Source organism: Phyllobates terribilis, unplaced genomic scaffold (genome assembly GCF_046119375.1).
Source record: "Phyllobates terribilis strain yellow unplaced genomic scaffold, ASM4611937v1 Scaffold_8__6_contigs__length_399053987, whole genome shotgun sequence".
In the NCBI taxonomy this organism is placed as follows: domain Eukaryota; kingdom Metazoa; phylum Chordata; class Amphibia; order Anura; family Dendrobatidae; genus Phyllobates; species Phyllobates terribilis.
The window spans coordinates 337,882,642-337,900,089 of record NW_027362768.1 but is presented as its reverse complement, the minus strand read 5'-3'; the positions used below and the strand labels follow the sequence as shown (position 1 = coordinate 337,900,089).

General features: G+C 42.7%; 1 protein-coding gene across 7 annotated transcripts in view; it reads right to left on the bottom strand.

Moving 5' to 3' along the window:
• The window catches only part of ATXN7 (ataxin 7), a 171,119-nt gene that overhangs the window by 82,197 nt on the left and 71,474 nt on the right, over positions 1-17,448 (bottom strand). For 6 of the 7 annotated variants that reach the window (XM_073644684.1, XM_073644678.1, XM_073644682.1 and 3 more), the window contains exons 5-10: positions 7,973-8,231; positions 6,245-6,510; positions 5,355-5,437; positions 3,471-3,739; positions 2,499-2,697; positions 2,288-2,409 (exon numbers count right to left, since the gene is read on the bottom strand). In XM_073644684.1, coding sequence (XP_073500785.1) covers positions 2,288-2,409; positions 2,499-2,697; positions 3,471-3,739; positions 5,355-5,437; positions 6,245-6,510; positions 7,973-8,231 — 1,198 coding nt within the window. Of the gene's footprint in view, positions 1-2,287; positions 2,410-2,498; positions 2,698-3,470; positions 3,740-5,354; positions 5,438-6,244; positions 6,511-7,972; positions 8,232-12,748; positions 13,146-17,448 lie in introns of those variants that run through there. The other variant, XM_073644683.1, reaches the window with a different exon arrangement.

Sequence of the window (17,448 nt, the reverse complement as noted above, 5' to 3'; positions counted from 1 at the left end):
CAGGACTCTGTTTTTTTTTTTTGCGAACTGTAGGGAGCCGTCTGTCAATCAGCAGTGATGACCTGTCGACAGCGCGGAAGAGAAGAAGCTGTTCTGGTGACTTGAGGTCAAGGGAAGCAGGAGAATCGCCGCCTGAGCTGTAAAAGATCATCGCAGGACAGGTAATTCGCAACTACCTGCCGGTAAGTATACAGCCTCATAGCAAAAAGACCCCAAAGTCCCGGATAATCCCTTCAAATCCACGTTACCTCTCTGCCCAAAAGCATTTTTCGCCACTTTACTCCCCTCAATGGTCTTTTAACTTTTTTGTAAACCAAAGAACTTAGAATCTTTTGCTTCGCTGTCATGCATCTATATTTTGGCAATAGCTCTTCAATATAATATCTACCGTGATAAAGATAAGGAACGTTATCTACGTAGTCAAAAGCTGAACACTTGCAGCCTCCACGTCCCGTTTGTGCCAACAAATGTTTTATCCATAATTTTTTTTTTCCAGCCAATAAAAAAAAAAGTTTGGTAAATCGCTTGGTGATCTATTGTCCCCCCAATCGCAAAGCATCAATATCCTTTTTTATTTTTTTAAAAGTAGCTTTCAATGTAGCACCCTGCTTCACCGATGGTGAGAAGGTAGTGAATGCGCTTTTACTATCCCAGAATGGTTGGCTGCACAGTAACAGAAGATGGACGCTGGAATCTACAGTCCCTCATCCTTATACTTTGTTATTTTCATATATCAGACTTTTTCTATTTTTGCATTTTACTTTACTGAATGCAGAGTTTAATCATTTATTGCTAGAACCTTTTGCACAAATTTGTTTTTTTATTTTCACACTTTGAGGTCTGAAGTCACTTTTCTTGTAAGTTCTTTTTGCCCTTAAAAACTCACCATATGGCAAGGCATTTATGGTGGGATTTATGGTGGCATTTAGTAGGACAATTCGATGCATCCAAATCTGTTTTTCTAGCAAGTGAGGAATGTGAGAACTTTTGGGCGAAGTGTGAAATCCAAAAAAAGCCACAGAGCGACTTGGAATTGGTTTTGTAACTTTAAAGTTATTCTCCTTTTGATTTCTATAATCTGTATTATATTTTTACATTGTTTACCTGGGAACATGCATGAAATATCATGCCCCATAATCATTATTGTATAACTAGGTTTGAATGAAATATCATCCTCCCATAATAATTGTTGTATCACTAGGTCTGAATGAAATATCCCTCCGATAATCATTATTGTATCACTAGGTCCAAACAAAATATCATCCCCCCATAATCATTATTGTATCACTAGGTTCGAATGCAATATCCCCCCCCCCCATAATCATTATTGCATCACTGGGCCCAAATGAAATATCCCCCCGATAATCATTATTGTTCACTAGGTCCGAATGAAATATCACCCCCCCATAATCATTATTGCATCACTAGGTCCAAATGAAATATCCCCCCATAATCATTATTGCATCAGTGTCCGAATGAATTATCCACCCATAATCATTATTGTATCACTAGGTTCGAATGAATTACCCCCCCATAATCATTATTGTATCATTGGGTCAGAATGAAAATATCCCCCCATAATCATTATTGTATCACTAGGTCTGAATGAAATATCCCCCCATAATCATTATTGTATCACTAGGTCTGAATGAAATATCCCCCCATAATCATTATTGTATCACTAGGTCTGAATGAAATATCCCCCCCATAATCATTATTGTATCACTAGGTCTGAATGAAATATCCCCCATAATCATTATTGTATCACTAGGTCCGAATTAAATGTCCCCCTATAATCATTATTGCATCACTAGGTTCCAATGAATTATCCCCCCATAATCATTGCTGTATCACTAGGGTCGAATGAAATATCCCCCCGATAATCGTTATTGTTCACTAGGTCCGAATTAAATATCATCCCCACAGCAATACCAAACTTGTATAGTTTTTTTTTTAAGTTTTAAAAAGTTTAAAAAGTTCTAAAAAAGAAAAAAAAAATTGGGTTATGTCACCAAATGTTATCATTTTTTCCATTGATAAGACCTGCATTAGGGCCTGATTTTATGTGGCGAGCTGTCGTTTTTATTGGTGCCATTTTGGGTTATACACAACATTCTGATTGCTTTTTTTATTGCATGGGAACGATTGATGGGCACTTGAAAAGGTATGCCTAGGGCAGCGGAGGAGAGGTAGCGCTTGACCTGGGAAAGGGGAGTATCGCAGTGTTTGCTATTTTTTTACGCCTGCGATGTTTGGGGTATATGAAAATTAATCCTGGATGACCTACCTCCACATCTGGGAGTTAAGATGTTTGTCCACCATGAAGTTAAGTGCACATCGGATGTGGTCCCACCGCTTGTCAAAAACGTAATATCCTCTCCCAATCTGTCTGCTACCAAACGAGCAAAACTGTGGGGGAACACAAAAACGGGACGTTTTACGTCATTTTCTCACGACCCGCTTTACTCAGCGCAGCACGTCATTTCAGTAGTACTTACAGCTGCTGGTCGAGGGTGATGGTCTGAATAATGACAGTCCAGTTTTTCGGCGGATTCTTCTTTCTCGTCCCCTTCCCCCTCGTCGCTGGACAAGCGGGAGGATGGCTCAGCTGCAGGTACTACTGGTTGTGGAGACTCGTGCACTGACGGGGAGCCATTGGGAGCGTTACCACTGTGCTGCGCTGGGTAACCTGATGGCCTGGAGAGACCGCCAGAACAAACAGATGAGACTCTTCACAAGTAAAAACAATATATCTGCAAAATAACACATCATTATATTTTTTACTACTCTACATGCTTTTTTTTTTTTTTTTCCCCCAATTTAAGCTCCTCTTGTTAAAAGGCAAAACATATAAAAATCTCACAAAAATACCTAACATCACATGGAATTGTGCACAGGTTATCATAAAGCCTTATTGAGAAATTAATGTACTTGTTAGGTGTCAATTATCAGCTACCATATTGCATGGAAAGCTCTGGGTCCCTCACTGAACCAAATGGAGGAAGACCAGTAATTCTACGCTGGCCGCCGACACCCCAGTAAGGGTCAATACTGCAGTTTCCGCACTTCACAGTGGTACCGCAGTTTCCGCACTTCACAGTGGTACCGCAGTTTCCGCACTTCACAGTGGTACCGCAGTTTCCGCACCTCACAGTGGTACCGCAGTTTCCGCACCTCACAGTGGTACCGCAGTTTCCGCACCTCACAGTGGTACCGCAGTTTCCGCACCTCACAGTGGTACCGCAGTTTCTGACGTGTGGGCCCCATTCAAAGTATTACATTTCCTTGGGGTATGGAAAAATTATAGGAGGCCGGGCTGAACTACTATCCATCCTCAGACTCGGAGGGTCTTAAAGGACAGAGCCCTAGCGAATTGTGTTCATATGCAATTCAGAGTGCTAAAAAGCCCCCGAAATAGTGTCAGAAAGTAGATTATTCTGCAAAAGGAGACCATGGAGTTTAAGCAGCACCTTGGAAGACTGGGGTTGTGAGGCTTCGCTTTGCTGGGTGCCGAAGGCTTCACTTCAGGGGCAGAGAGTCCATGAGAATTTTGGTGCGTTTCCTGGGAAGATTTTGAAGGTGAGGGATGCGGTTCCCTGAGCGCAGGCGTCTGTTGCTGCTGCTGTTCAGCCTGACGTTGCAGTTCTTTTTCCCTGGTTTTACTTTTGTGCTCGGCTAATAACACATCAAAACCTTTCTTGCGCCCTTGTACTGCTCTCCTGTAGCCTAAGGAATGTGTCTGGGGGGTGGAGAAGAGAAGATTAATACATAAGTATATAACGTACACCCGTATATAACATACACACACATACAGTGGCATATAAAAGTTTGGGCACCCCTGGTCAAAATGACTGTTATTGTGATCCATTAAGCAAGTTGAAGATGAAATGATCTCTAAAAGGCCTAAAGTTACAGATGACACATTTCCTTTGTATTTTAGGCAAAAAACAAAAAATATATTTTCACCTTTTACATTTTAAAAATTTCAAAAAGGAAAATGGGCCAATGCAGAAGTTTGGGCACCCTTGAAGATTTGGGTGCTCAGATAACTTTGACCAAGATTTCAGACCTTAATTAGCCTGTTAGGGTTATGACTTGTTCACTATCATCATTAGGAAACACCAGGTGATGCAAATTTCCCAGTTCGATAAAAACCCAGCCTCCTCTAACCTTGTACCAAAAATCAGGAGCCATGAGTTCTTTTAAGCAGTCGCCGAGCACTCTGAAAATGGTGGAGGCCCACAAAGCAGGAGAAGGCTATGAGAAGATAGCAAAGCGTTTTCAAGTTGCCCTTCCCTCAGTTTGAAAGTAATTGAGAAATTACAGTTAATAGGAACAGTGGAGATCAAGATAAAGTCGGGAAGAACAAGCAAAACTTCAACAAGAGCTGCTCATAGGATTGCTATAGGAGCAAATCAGTACCCCAGCTTGACTGCAAAAGGCCTTCAGAAAGATTTAGCAGACTCTGGAGTTGTGGTACATTGTTCTACTGTTCAGAGACACCTGCACAAATATGGCCTTCATGGAAGAGTCATCAGAAGAAAACCTCTCCTGCATCCTCACCATAAAATTCAACATCAGAAGTATGCAAAAGAACATCTAAACAAGCCTGATACATTTTTAAAACTAGTCTTGTGGACTGATGAGGTTAAAAAAGAAGTATTTGGCCACAATGATCAAAGGTATGTGTGGAGAAAAAAGGGCACAGAATTTCAGGAATAGAACATCTCGCCGACCATTAAGCATGAGGGTGGATCAGTCATGTTTTGGGGTTGTACTGCAGCCAATGGCACGGGGAACTTTTTACGGGTAGAGGGAAGAATGGATTCAATGAAATTTCAACAAATTCTTGATGCAAACATAACACCATCTGTAAAAAAGCTGAAGTTCAAAAGTGGATGGATTCTACAAATGGATAATAATCCTAAACACACATCAAAATCCACAATAGACGACCTCAAAAGGCGCAAGCTGAAGCTTTTACAATGGCCCGCACAGTCCCCTGATCTGAACATCATTGAAAATCTGTGGCTAGACCTCAAAATAGCAGAGCATGCAAGACGCCCAGGAATCTCACAGAACTGGAAGAATTCTCCAAGGAAGAACGGATGAAAATCCCTCAAACAAGAATTGAAAGAGTCTTGTCTTGCTACAAAGAGCGTTTACAAGGTGTGGTACTTGCAAAAGGGACTAACCATACAGGGTTCCCAAATTTTGGATAAGCTCATTTTCCTTTTCGTAATTTTTAAAATGTAAAAGATGAAAAAAAAAAAATATATAAAATATAAAGTATAAGACTCACGGTAAGAGAAAGTACAGCCGTGTGAACGATGGCCGATGTTGGGGGGACTCACCTTGCATGTCAGAGATCTAGTGCACGGCTTCTTTGTCTCAACATCAACAACTCCACAGTGTATATCAGGGTCAAACTCTCGATCTGTGCAGGAAAAGACACAGGGTCAATAAGAATATCACATATGTAGTATAAACCCAATGTAAGAAGACCTAAAACAACGTAAAGCAAAAATGTCAGAAAACCAGTTGAAGCCTTTTTGGCTCAGGCCAATTTTGGGCTCAGGGACAAGACAAAGTCTTCATCTTAGTCTCCCGGATCATATATATTTTTTTATTGAACGAAGCTTTGTTGTTTGCGTGTACTTTCTAGTTACCATTCGGGGGTATGCAAACATTTGCATATTATTTATATTAATTTAATTATATGGGCACAAAAAAAAAACAAAAAAAAAAAAAACAAGGATGTGCACAAATCCATTATACTTTATATTAACTTTCATCACACACAAAAAAAAAAAACACTTCTACGTCCACTAAGAAGAGACTCCGTCCATCGTACACTTCTGCGATCGCGGCTGAAGGGGTTAACACTGCAGGATCAGACTTTTTTTTTTTTCTCAACCCTACCTGCCAATTTACTAGGAATTAAAACGTGGTGCGGCTTTCGACAGCACCCGTGTGATGAGTATTTTCATCATTGGTAAAACTAAATTTACGCAAATTATTGACTTTTTTTTTTATTTTCATGTACCATCTAATCATTGCTGACAACATCCACTTGTCAAACACATTTTCCAGGAGGAATAACAGAGGATCGACATCATGTTTATGGGGAGCAAACAAAAAAAGAAAAGAAGAATATAAAGTTTCATAATACTTAAAAAAAAACAAAAAAACAAAAGCACACCTCTCTCAGCCGCCATGTGTTAATATATATATATATATATACCTGACAATCTCTTGTGTAAGTGTTTCCTACAGTTCGTGTCCTCTTGCTTCTTTTCCACATTCGGAGGAGTCGAGAGAATTCCTTTACCATTTGGTATCTGTCCAGGGGAAGGCAAAGGTGGCTTTGGTATTGATTGCCAATTAAGGCCAGTCTTTACTGAGGAGCTGACAGAAGAGGAGCAGGCAGAGCCAGCAGCGGATTTGGAGAAGGCGCCGTCCGTCTTTGGGATTGTATGCATCTTCTCCACCTTAACAGAGGGCGTCATTCTGGGGTGTGGAAGATGCGGACACTCTTATCAATATACATACAAAACGCTGCACACCAAACTAATGCAGGCACGGCATTAATGTGCCAAGGACAATACACGGTAAAGGGGTCTCCGCTTTGGACAATCTCTACTTGTTAGGCCTCATTCACATGTCAGTTTTTCACGTACAGCACCTGTATCTATGACAGTCTATGGGGCTGGATTTTCACTTTGTACACAAAAAAATCAGACATGTCTGATATTGATCCAAGTGTCGGATCAAACTTTGTAATGAAAGGCTTTGGGTCGGTGGAAGAAAAAGACAAAACAAGCAGCACTCGGATGCCATCTGTGTTTTTCACTGACTGATATACAGGAAAGTTGTAAAAACATTTTTTTCTCATCAGTGAAAATCTGACGGCCCTCTGACGGCCCTCTGACGGCCCTCTGACGGCCCTCTGACGGCCCTCTGACGGCCCTCTGACGGCCCTCTGACGGCACTCTGACGGCCCTCTGACGGCACTCTGACGGCACTCTGACGGCACTCTGACGGCACTCTGACGGCACTCTGACGGCACTCTGACGGCACTCTGACGGCACTCTGACATTTTTCTCGTATGGCTATGGTCTCACTATCAGTATTTTACATCAGTATTTGTAAGCCAAAACCAGGAGTGGAACAATCAGAGGAAAAGTATAATAGAAACACGTCACCACTTCTGTATTTATCACCCACTCCTGGTTTTGGCTTACAAATACTGATGCAAAATACTGACCAAATACTGATAGTGAGACCGTAGCCTATTAAAAAAAAAAAACTGAGGTGTGAATGAGGCCTTACCCCCTGCCAAAAAGCAGATCACTAATTGTCCCTTGGCGATCAGCTGTGACCTGTTGGGAAACCTAACAGCAAGTGTTCAATTTCCCTGCAGCACCACCGCAGGGGAAATTAAGTATTACACAGTGTTCATTCAAATCAATCGTTTGTCTGTGACAGGATGAGTCCTCCAGAGGGAGAGACGATCTTCTCCACGTTGTTGAGGATTCTCATCTTTTGGCCGGATGGGCCTCACCCCCATTTTTTTTTTTTAACTCACAATAGGAAAATGGGAAAAATCGGATTTTTCTAAACTGGACAATCCCAAAAAGAATTTCCAGAATTTTACACCGACGGCTTCTCCTTGCACGTTTGGTGGTCCTGACCCGGATTATTGCTGCTCTGCAGTACCAGGCTTTGTATTAGGCTCATTAATGGGGTTTCCTTAGAGAAACCAATGCCTATGGTAATGATGGAGACAGCAGAGTGCCACTCCTGGCTATCTTTCTCAGGTGCGACCATGCCCCTCCATTAAAGGGAATAGGGACCCCAGTTCTTGAAATCAGTGGTGGGACCCCCCCCAAGCGATCAGACATTACCTACCCATACCCCACCTTTATTAAAAGGTCCATTCTGATCTGTACTGCTATTTTTTGCCACTTACATTTTGTCTAGTGATGTCTTGCTTTGCACAGAATGCATCCACCTGTTGCTTCCGCCTATCTGTAGCTTTTCTTTGTTTTCTTTGGGAGATTTGATCAGCTTGGAGTTGGAGGAGGCACTACCGCTTGCACTGCTGGACGTACGGGTGCTGCCGCCGCCGCCCGCTCGGCTTTTTGTCGAAGGCAGGGAGGAGTGGAAGGAGTACAGGGAGGATGATGGAGGTGTTAGAGGGGCTTTGCTGGAGGACCCATGTCTTCTTTCTGGAATAAAGAAAGGAAAATAAAAAAAATAAACCAAACATGGAACAGCATATGACAATGTGAACAGAGTACAATCTGCACGGATACAATGTTTTGCATCCATTTTTGTGCAGTTTTGCATAGTCGCACATTTGCCATTCCAAAATGCTTATCCGGTGCTCTGCTGCAGTTACAAAGCCACAGATCTCTCTCCCCCCCCCCCCAGGAGGTTGTATCTTTGCTCCTATAAAACAATTACACCTTTGATTGGAACAAAAGCAAGAGCCCAATTCATCATAGTCGCAGATCTCCCTGGGCATGAGCCGTCTGCGGTACAAGCTGCGCGCTGCGGCATGACTCCGGCGCTTCATTACAAGCTGCCTTTTAATAGCAATGACAAGAATCCCTCTCCGGCTATTTAAAGCGCAGGTTTTGCTTTTTAAGATGGTAAAGAGATAGAGCCGAGATGTAGAGAAAGCGTGGAATAGAGAAATAGTCCCTACTGTAGGGACTTTTCCGGCGACCTGCAGCCGCGGTATGAGACGAGGGATTTGCACAATCACTCAGTCCCAGCGATCGACTGACAAATTCTGCTCAGTACGTAGTCACCGGGCACAAATAACGACTGGTGGCCACAGATATCGAGTCTACCATAAGTAAGAGTCAACTCAGCACTGGACCCCGAGAGGGTGAGTAAAGCACAGCTTGTGTTTTTTTTTTTTTCAAACAATTTGTACTTTACTCACCCCCTCCCCAGTTTCAGTGCCAAGTCTCGGCAACTGCTCCCGGTGTCTGATATTGGCTGTCACGTCCACAACGCTGCAGCCAATCAGTGAACTGAGTGGCTCTTGGCAGGATATCAGATACCAGGAGCAGCAGTGGAGACTCAGTGGTGGACCAGGGTATGGTGAGTAAAGCATTTTTTATTTTAGATATAATAAATTGCGATTTTGTGAAAGGGGACAAACCATTTAAGTGGTTATGCAGATGGAATCAGGAATGTTTACATGAAGAAGAAATAAAAAGAAAAAAAATCACTCATCTAACTAAAGTTGCACACATTGAAAAATGATGGTTAATGCCAAAAAATCTGCAATGCCACCACTCCTATGTGCAACGTTTCGGTGACCCATTCCTTATAGGATGACTTTATAAGTAGCTGGCAAATTTTTTGCAAAAAAAAATTAGGATTGGGTTGTCTCTCGGCGATTAGACATTTGGCACTAATTCTGCAGATAAGTGATAGATGCCAATTGTGGAATAATCCCAGCACCAAAGAAACCGGCAGCGTAAATCTCTACACGTGAACCAGGCCGATCAGTCAAGGAATTTAGGGTTTATCGGGCTCCATGAATCTTATATGATCGAGAGCGTCAGACATTTAATAAAAATAGAAAGTGCGGTCACAAGGAAAACCTGCTCCGTGTAGATAGCCAGACGCGGATTTGCATAATGCATTCATTTACATCCTTACTTCCCTGTGAAGATCTGGTTACTGGCGCTGGGCTCAGACATGGCAAAATCTATGTATATGTTACATAGAGTAAGCTCCACATCTACAAAATAGAGATAAGCCGGTGATAATGAGAAAAAAATACTCATATTTACAAATGAAATATCCCCCCATAATCATTATTGTCTCACTAGCTCCAAATGTAATATCATCCCCCCATAATCATTACTGTATCACTAGATCCAAATGAAGTATCATCCCCCATAATCATTAGTGTATCAATAGGTCCAAATGAACTATCATCCTCCCATAATCATTATTGTATTAATAGGTCCGAATGAAGTATCATCCCCCCCATAATCATTATTGTAACACTGGGTCCGAATGTAATATCATCCCCCCATAATCATTATTGTAACACTGGGTCCGATTGAAGTATCATCCCTCATAATCATTATTGTAACACTGGGTCCGATTGAAGTATCATCCCTCAATCATTATTGTATCACTAGGTCTGAATGAAGTATCATCCCCCCATAATCATTATTGAAACAATGGGTCGAAATGAAGTATCCCCCCATAATCATTATTGTATCACTTGGGTTGAATGAAATATCACACCCCATAATCATTATTGTAACACTGGGTCCGAATGAAGTATCATCCCTCCATAATCATTATTGTATCACTAGGTCTGAATAAAATATCATTCCCCCATAATCATTATTTTATCACTAGGGTTGAATGAAATATCACACCCCATATTCATTATTGTAACACTGAGTCCGAATGTAATATCATCCCCCCCATAATAATTATTGCATCAATAGGTCCGAAAGAAGTATCATCCCCCCATAATCATTAGTGTAACACTGGGTCCGAATGTAATATCACCCCCCCATAATCATTAGTGTAACACTGGGTCCGAATGAAGTATCATCCTCCCATAATCATTAGTGTAACACTGGGTCCGAATGAAGTATCATCCCCCCATAATCATTAGTGTAACACTGGGTCCGAATGAAGTATCATCCCCCCATAATCATTAGTGTAACACTGGGTCCGAATGTAATATCATCCCCCCTATAATAATTATTGTATCAATAGGTCCGAATGAAGTATCATCCCCCCATAATCATTAGTGTAACACTGGGTCCGAATGAAGTATCATCCTCCCATAATCATTAGTGTAACACTGGGTCCGAATGAAGTATCATCCCCCCATAATCATTAGTGTAACACTGGGTCCGAATGAAGTATCATCCCCCCATAATCATTAGTGTAACACTGGGCCCGAATGAAGTATCATCCCCCCATAATCATTAGTGTAACACTGGGTCCGAATGAAGTATCATCCCCCCATAATCATTATTGTATCACTATGTCTGAATGAAATATCACCCCCCATAATCATTATTGTATCAACTGGGCCGAATAAAATATCACCCCTATAATCATTACTGTATCACTAGGTCCAACACAGATGTAAAATATCAGACCTATAGCCAAAAAAAAGAAGAAAAGAAAAAAAACAGGCCAAGTTCACACGTCGCAGATTTGTCGCTGATTCCGCAGCAAATTACGGTACAATAAAAGTAAATCGCAGTCATACAAAGCAGGAAAAAAGAAACTGAAGACGGGGTGCAGATTTCAAATCTCTGGATTTTCATTGCATTTTTCGTTGATTTGTCGTGAATTTCTAAGCAATTTTCCGCAATGTGTGAATATAGACTTAAGGGCTGTGCTCACATTTCATTTCCTTCTGATCCATTTGAGTAGAAAAATGGAAATAAAATATTACATTTCACAACTTGTTAACACTTCCGCTTCTTCCCCCCAATATTAAAGTCTATTGAAAACGGACCATGATGAATGCTAGTCCGTTTCTTTTTTAAGCAGAACGCACTTTATAATTTTCATATTCAACTGGGGATTTGTTAAAAGTTTAAATCCCAAAACAGATGTGAATTTTACTTACAAAAAACTATCAGTCTGCTTAAGAAACGTGACAAAATAATAAAAAAAATAAATAAATTCTACGACTGAACTAAAAAACCCCGATGCATCAGATTAGAGCCGACTAAAGAACACGTGTGCCAACCCTGAGATTTTCTTGGACCGCGAAAAATCAAGGACATGTGAACGGGGCCCGTGAGTGCAATCCGTAAAAAGGATGAAAATCCTATGTGTGAATGAGGCCTAACATTGTAATGGGCATGACAAACTTTTCATATTTTTTTTTTTTTTTTGCATACAAGAAAAAAAAAAAAAATACACTAATGAAAATCTGATCCGGCTCACTGGATACGTACGGGGAAAAAAAGCAAAAAACAAGTATAAAAAAAAACAATGGACCTTTAAATGAGACCCGAGTCCTATCACATAAAACCAAGTGTCTGATCATGATATATTGTGGAATCTGTGGACTTAATGTCAAGTGCTGAATGCAAGCTATTATTCTATGTTATCAACCATTTTAGGCGATCGATAAAATAAGAATTTTTCCGAAAGGGACATTTTTTTTAGTTCTGAGAAGCTGCAGACACAAATATTTTCACGCTTAGGGTTACAGGAAATAGCACATTTCTAGTATACAGCGGCTGAGGCCTGGTCATAAGAAGTGACCACGAGGCTCGCTTTGGTAAACAGTCGGCTTCTTAAGAACGGGGCAGTTCCCGCAAGTGTCAGCATCGCCGCAGTTAATAACAAACGCAAGTCTGCATCTGCTTTTGAACTTTGGCCAAGCCACTCAAATGACATTTCAGAATAGCTTATGTGGCCCCGCTCGCGAGCGGTTAATCCCTCGTTTGCCAGATTATCCACTTTGATCAACTCCGCTCTGGGCAGATGACTTTAACACTGTGCATGTCGGAGGGGAAAAAATAAAATAAATAAAAAGGAGGAGGATAAAAAAAAAAAAAAAAAGGAGGAGGAAGGAGAAACACAGAACAATGAGGAAATGAGATACGAGAATTCTAAAGATGGAATGTGACACGGCGGAAGAAGAGACAGAGATGACGGGAGGCATGTAGCTATACGTTGTCGCCCGCAGTTCCGTGTTGTGTTCACGCAGAGCCGTACCCACCTTCTGCAAACTCCATGCAGTGCTGGGCTCGCAGCCAATTCCAGGCTTGAGTTTAAAAGCGACAGTGCAGAAGGAAAAAAAAAAAAACAAAAAAACAACAACACGTTTCCACCCTCCCCACAGCCCAGTGCGTGAGTGATAACAGCTTCCCAGCGGCTCCCATTCACATATTTTGTCAGTGCTCCGCTGCCCACTCGCCTCCTGACAAGTCAGACCTTGCTGTCACGCTTTGGGGGTCTGCCCACACACTCCTGCCCGGTGGACTCCCATGCCTTTGGATTTTTTTTTTTTCCTTCTCTCTTTGCTTATGTAACATTTGCCAGTATTGTAAAGTGCAAAAATCAGTCGCAGGTCCTGGCAGATAAAGGAAGAGAGAGAGGGGAAAAAAAAAAAAAAAAAGGGAGGAGGAGGGGTAAAAGGAGGAGATGAAAAAACGAAAACAAGGGGCGTGCCTTCATCTTTCAAATGTAAAATGCGGAGCCGTGCGGCGTGCCAGGCTTTGTAAGCCAGTAAGTTGGAAAGAATAAGGACGGGAAGCTTTAACCATCGCAGGAAACGATCCGCTTCTGGGATGCAGAATGGAATTGTGTCATCAATTCTCTGGCTGTCAGATTTCTACTATGGGAAGCAGGAAATGACACCGGGAAAGTTTAAGAAACTGAATTTTTTTATTTTTTTTTAACTACGATAAGGGTAAAAAAATAAATAAATTATGAAACTTGGTAAAAAATACATAATTAAAAAAAAACTAAAAAAAATCCCAACACTCTTAGTTAAACCAAACTAAGAAACACTTGATTAACAAAAAAATAATCCTGAGGGCTGCAGATATTTCAGGCAGTACCAGCGACAATCCCATATCTTTCATATTATGCAACTCCGTCTGCCTTGTGCTGACATTGCCGTGCGTCCGTGTATAGGAGGTTGAGGGATTGTACTGGATTTCAGCTCCTACGACACGTTAAAAGTGTAGTTACATATGGTATATATTAGAAGGGGTGCTCAACATGCAACACTGAGGAAAGGGATACAGAGAATGTATTACAGGTATAGCCCACTAAGCCCAGAGCTTGCAGCTCAACAAGAAGGTCATTCAAAAGGCCGCAAGACTTAAAAGAAGCAACACAAAGAAATTAGACAAATTTCTTTGGTTGATTTTTATATTGCCTCCTTTAAGACTTGCCTTCTTTGAATGACCTGCTTGTGGAGCAGCAAGCTTTGAGCTCAGTGGGCTTTACCTGTAATACATTCTCTATATTCCCTCTCCTTTCTCTGTGTTGTACTTCTATTAGAATTTTGTCACTTCTACTTCCATTATAAATGTGCGCCTACACTTCAACTTATTTTAAAATTTGGTAAGTGCTGAAATGCCCTGCAGATTTGTGGGTGAGGGGGGAGAGATTGGATCCTAAGAGCCTCCTCAATTGTACAGGTTTCCATGACAAATGTGAACATACTCTATATAAAAAATGCAAAGACATTGTGGGTCCTCCAGAGTAACACTTATCTCAACAAAACTATTACGGTGAAGAGCCAAACCTTAAAGGGAATCTGTCAGCAGGTTTGTGCTATGTAACCTGACAGTAGCATGATGTAGGGGCAGAGACCCTGATTCCAGCGATGTATCACTTAGTTTACTGGATACAGCAGTTGTGATAGAAACACAGTTTTCTCTGCTACAGATCTAGCAGAGCTCTGAATGTGGAGCTGTGTATAACCACGCGCACACCACTGATTGACTGCTTCATGTGTACACTGTATGTTGACAGGAAGTTGCTCATCAGCGCGGGGGGCGAGGCTGGACTAGAAGACATGCAACACCTAGTCCTGCAGTGATAATCTCTTGCTGATAAAACACTGATTGTATTGAAACAGCAAAACACAGGCTAGTAAGTGACACATCGCTGGAATCAGGGTCTTTTTCCCTACATCATGCTGCTCTCAGATTACATAGCAAAAACTGCTGACATATTTTCTTTGAAAATTGGGCCTCCCTCCTTTAGGTTGGTATTTCTTAGTAGGCTATTTGAAGGGTTCTGTAAATGCCCCAATGCGCTTATTTAGGTGCTTTATTACAGCTCTCTACAAAAGAAGGTCATAATACGGCTATGTGCATGAGGCCTAAAAGGTGCCCATACGTCTAATGCAAGTTGTCTAAGTTCCAAACCTATCTAATACAAACCTGGACAAACTGCAGCTCAAGGGCCACATCCAGCCCGGCCCATGGACCGAGGCAGCCAAAGGGCTGAAACAGTGGTCCACGGGCTGCACCGTGCCCTCACCTGCTCGCCATCCATCCACTGCCTGCTGTCAAGGCTATCTGCATCCTCAAGATGCCGACCTTGGTGAATACATTGGAGGAGGAGGGGGCCGCCGGCTCCATCTTCCACCAATCAGCGTGAGACGGCAGAAGGCATGACGTCACTTCATCGTGCCACTGCTGAGGCTTAGTGCACAGGAGACAGGAGCAGAACGCCGGGGGAATGGGAGAGAGGGGAGTATGTGGTGTTTTTTTATTTGTGTATGGGATATTTGTATGTATATAAGAGGCTATAAGAGGACTCACGCTGTGTATAGTGAGGCTATAAGAGGACTCACGCTGTATATAGTGAGGTTATACGGGGGCTCACGCTGTATATAGTGAGGTTATACGGGGGCTCATGCTGTATATAGTGAGGCTATACGGGGGCTCACGCTGTATATAGTGAGGCTATACGGGGGCTCACGCTGTATATAGTGAGGATATACGAGGGCTCACGCTGTATATAGTGAGGCTATACGAGGGCTCACGCTGTATATAGTGAGGCTATACGAGGGCTCACGCTGTATATAGTGAGGCTATACGAGGGCTCACGCTGTATATAGTGAGGATATACGAGGGCTCACGCTGTATATAGTGAGGTTATACGAGGGCTCACGCTGTATATAGTGAGGCTATAAGAGGGCTCACGCTGTATATAGTGAGGATATACGGGGGCTCACGCTGTATATAGTGAGGCTATACGGGGGCTCACGCTGTACATAGTGAGGCTATAAGAGGGCTCACGCTGTATATAGTGAGGTTATACGGGGGCTCACGCTGTATATAGTGAGGTTATACGGGGGCTCACGCTGTATATAGTGAGGCTATACGAGGGCTCACGCTGTATATAGTGAGGTTATACGGGGGCTCACGCTGTATATAGTGAGGCTATACGAGGGCTCACGCTGTATATAGTGAGGCTATACGGGGGCTCACGCTGTATATAGTGAGGCTATAAGAGGGCTCACGCTGTATATAGTGAGGCTATACGAGGGCTCACGCTGTATATAGTGAGGCTATACGAGGGCTCACGCTGTATATAGTGAGGCAATAAGAGGGCTCACGCTGTATATAGTGAGGTTATACGGGGGCTCACGCTGTATATAGTGAGGCTATACGAGGGCTCACGCTGTATATAGTGAGGCTATACGGGGACTCACGCTGTATATAGTGAGGATATACGAGGGCTCACGCTGTATATAGTGAGGATATACGAGGGCTCACGCTGTATATAGTGAGCTATACGAGGGCTCACGCTGTATATAGTGAGGCTATACGAGGGCTCACGCTGTATATAGTGAGGATATACGAGGGCTCACGCTGTATATAGTGAGGTTATACGAGGGCTCACGCTGTATATAGTGAGGTTATACGGGGGCTCACGCTGTATATAGTGAGGCTATACGAGGGCTCACGCTGTATATAGTGAGGCTATACGAGGGCTCACGCTGTATATAGTGAGGCTATACGAGGGCTCACGCTGTATATAGTGAGGCTATACGAGGGCTCACGCTGTATATAGTGAGGATATACGAGGGCTCACGCTGTATATAGTGAGGCTATACGAGGGCTCACGCTGTATATAGTGAGGCTATACGAGGGCTCACGCTGTATATAGTGAGGCTATATGAGGGCTCACACTGTATATAGTGAGGTTATACGAGGGCTCACGCTGTATATAGTGAGGCTATACAGGGGCTCACGCTGTATATAGTGAGGCTATACAGGGGCTCACGCTGTATATAGTGAGGTTATACGGGGGCTCACGCTGTATATAGTGAGGCTATACGAGGGCTCACGCTGTATATAGTGAGGCTATACGAGGGCTCACGCTGTATATAGTGAGGATATACAAGGGCTCACGCTGTATATAGTGAGGTTATACGAGGGCTCACGCTGTATATAGTGAGGATATACGAGGGCTCACGCTGTATATAGTGAGGCTATACGAGGGCTCACGCTGTATATAGTGAGGCTATACGAGGGCTCACGCTGTATATAGTGAGGATATACGAGGGCTCACGCTGTACATAGTGAGGCTATAAGAGGGCTCACGCTGTATATAGTGAGGTTATACGGGGGCTCACGCTGTATATAGTGAGGCTATACGAGGGCTCACCCTGTATATAGTGAGGCTATACGGGGGCTCACGCTGTATATAGTGAGGCTATAAGAGGGCTCACGCTGTATATAGTGAGGATATACGAGGGCTCACGCTGTACATAGTGAGGCTATAAGAGGGCTCACGCTGTATATAGTGAGGTTATACGGGGGCTCACGCTGTATATAGTGAGGCTATACGAGGGCTCACCCTGTATATAGTGAGGCTATACGGGGGCTCACGCTGTATATAGTGAGACTATACGAGGGCTCACGCTGTATATAGTGAGGCTATACG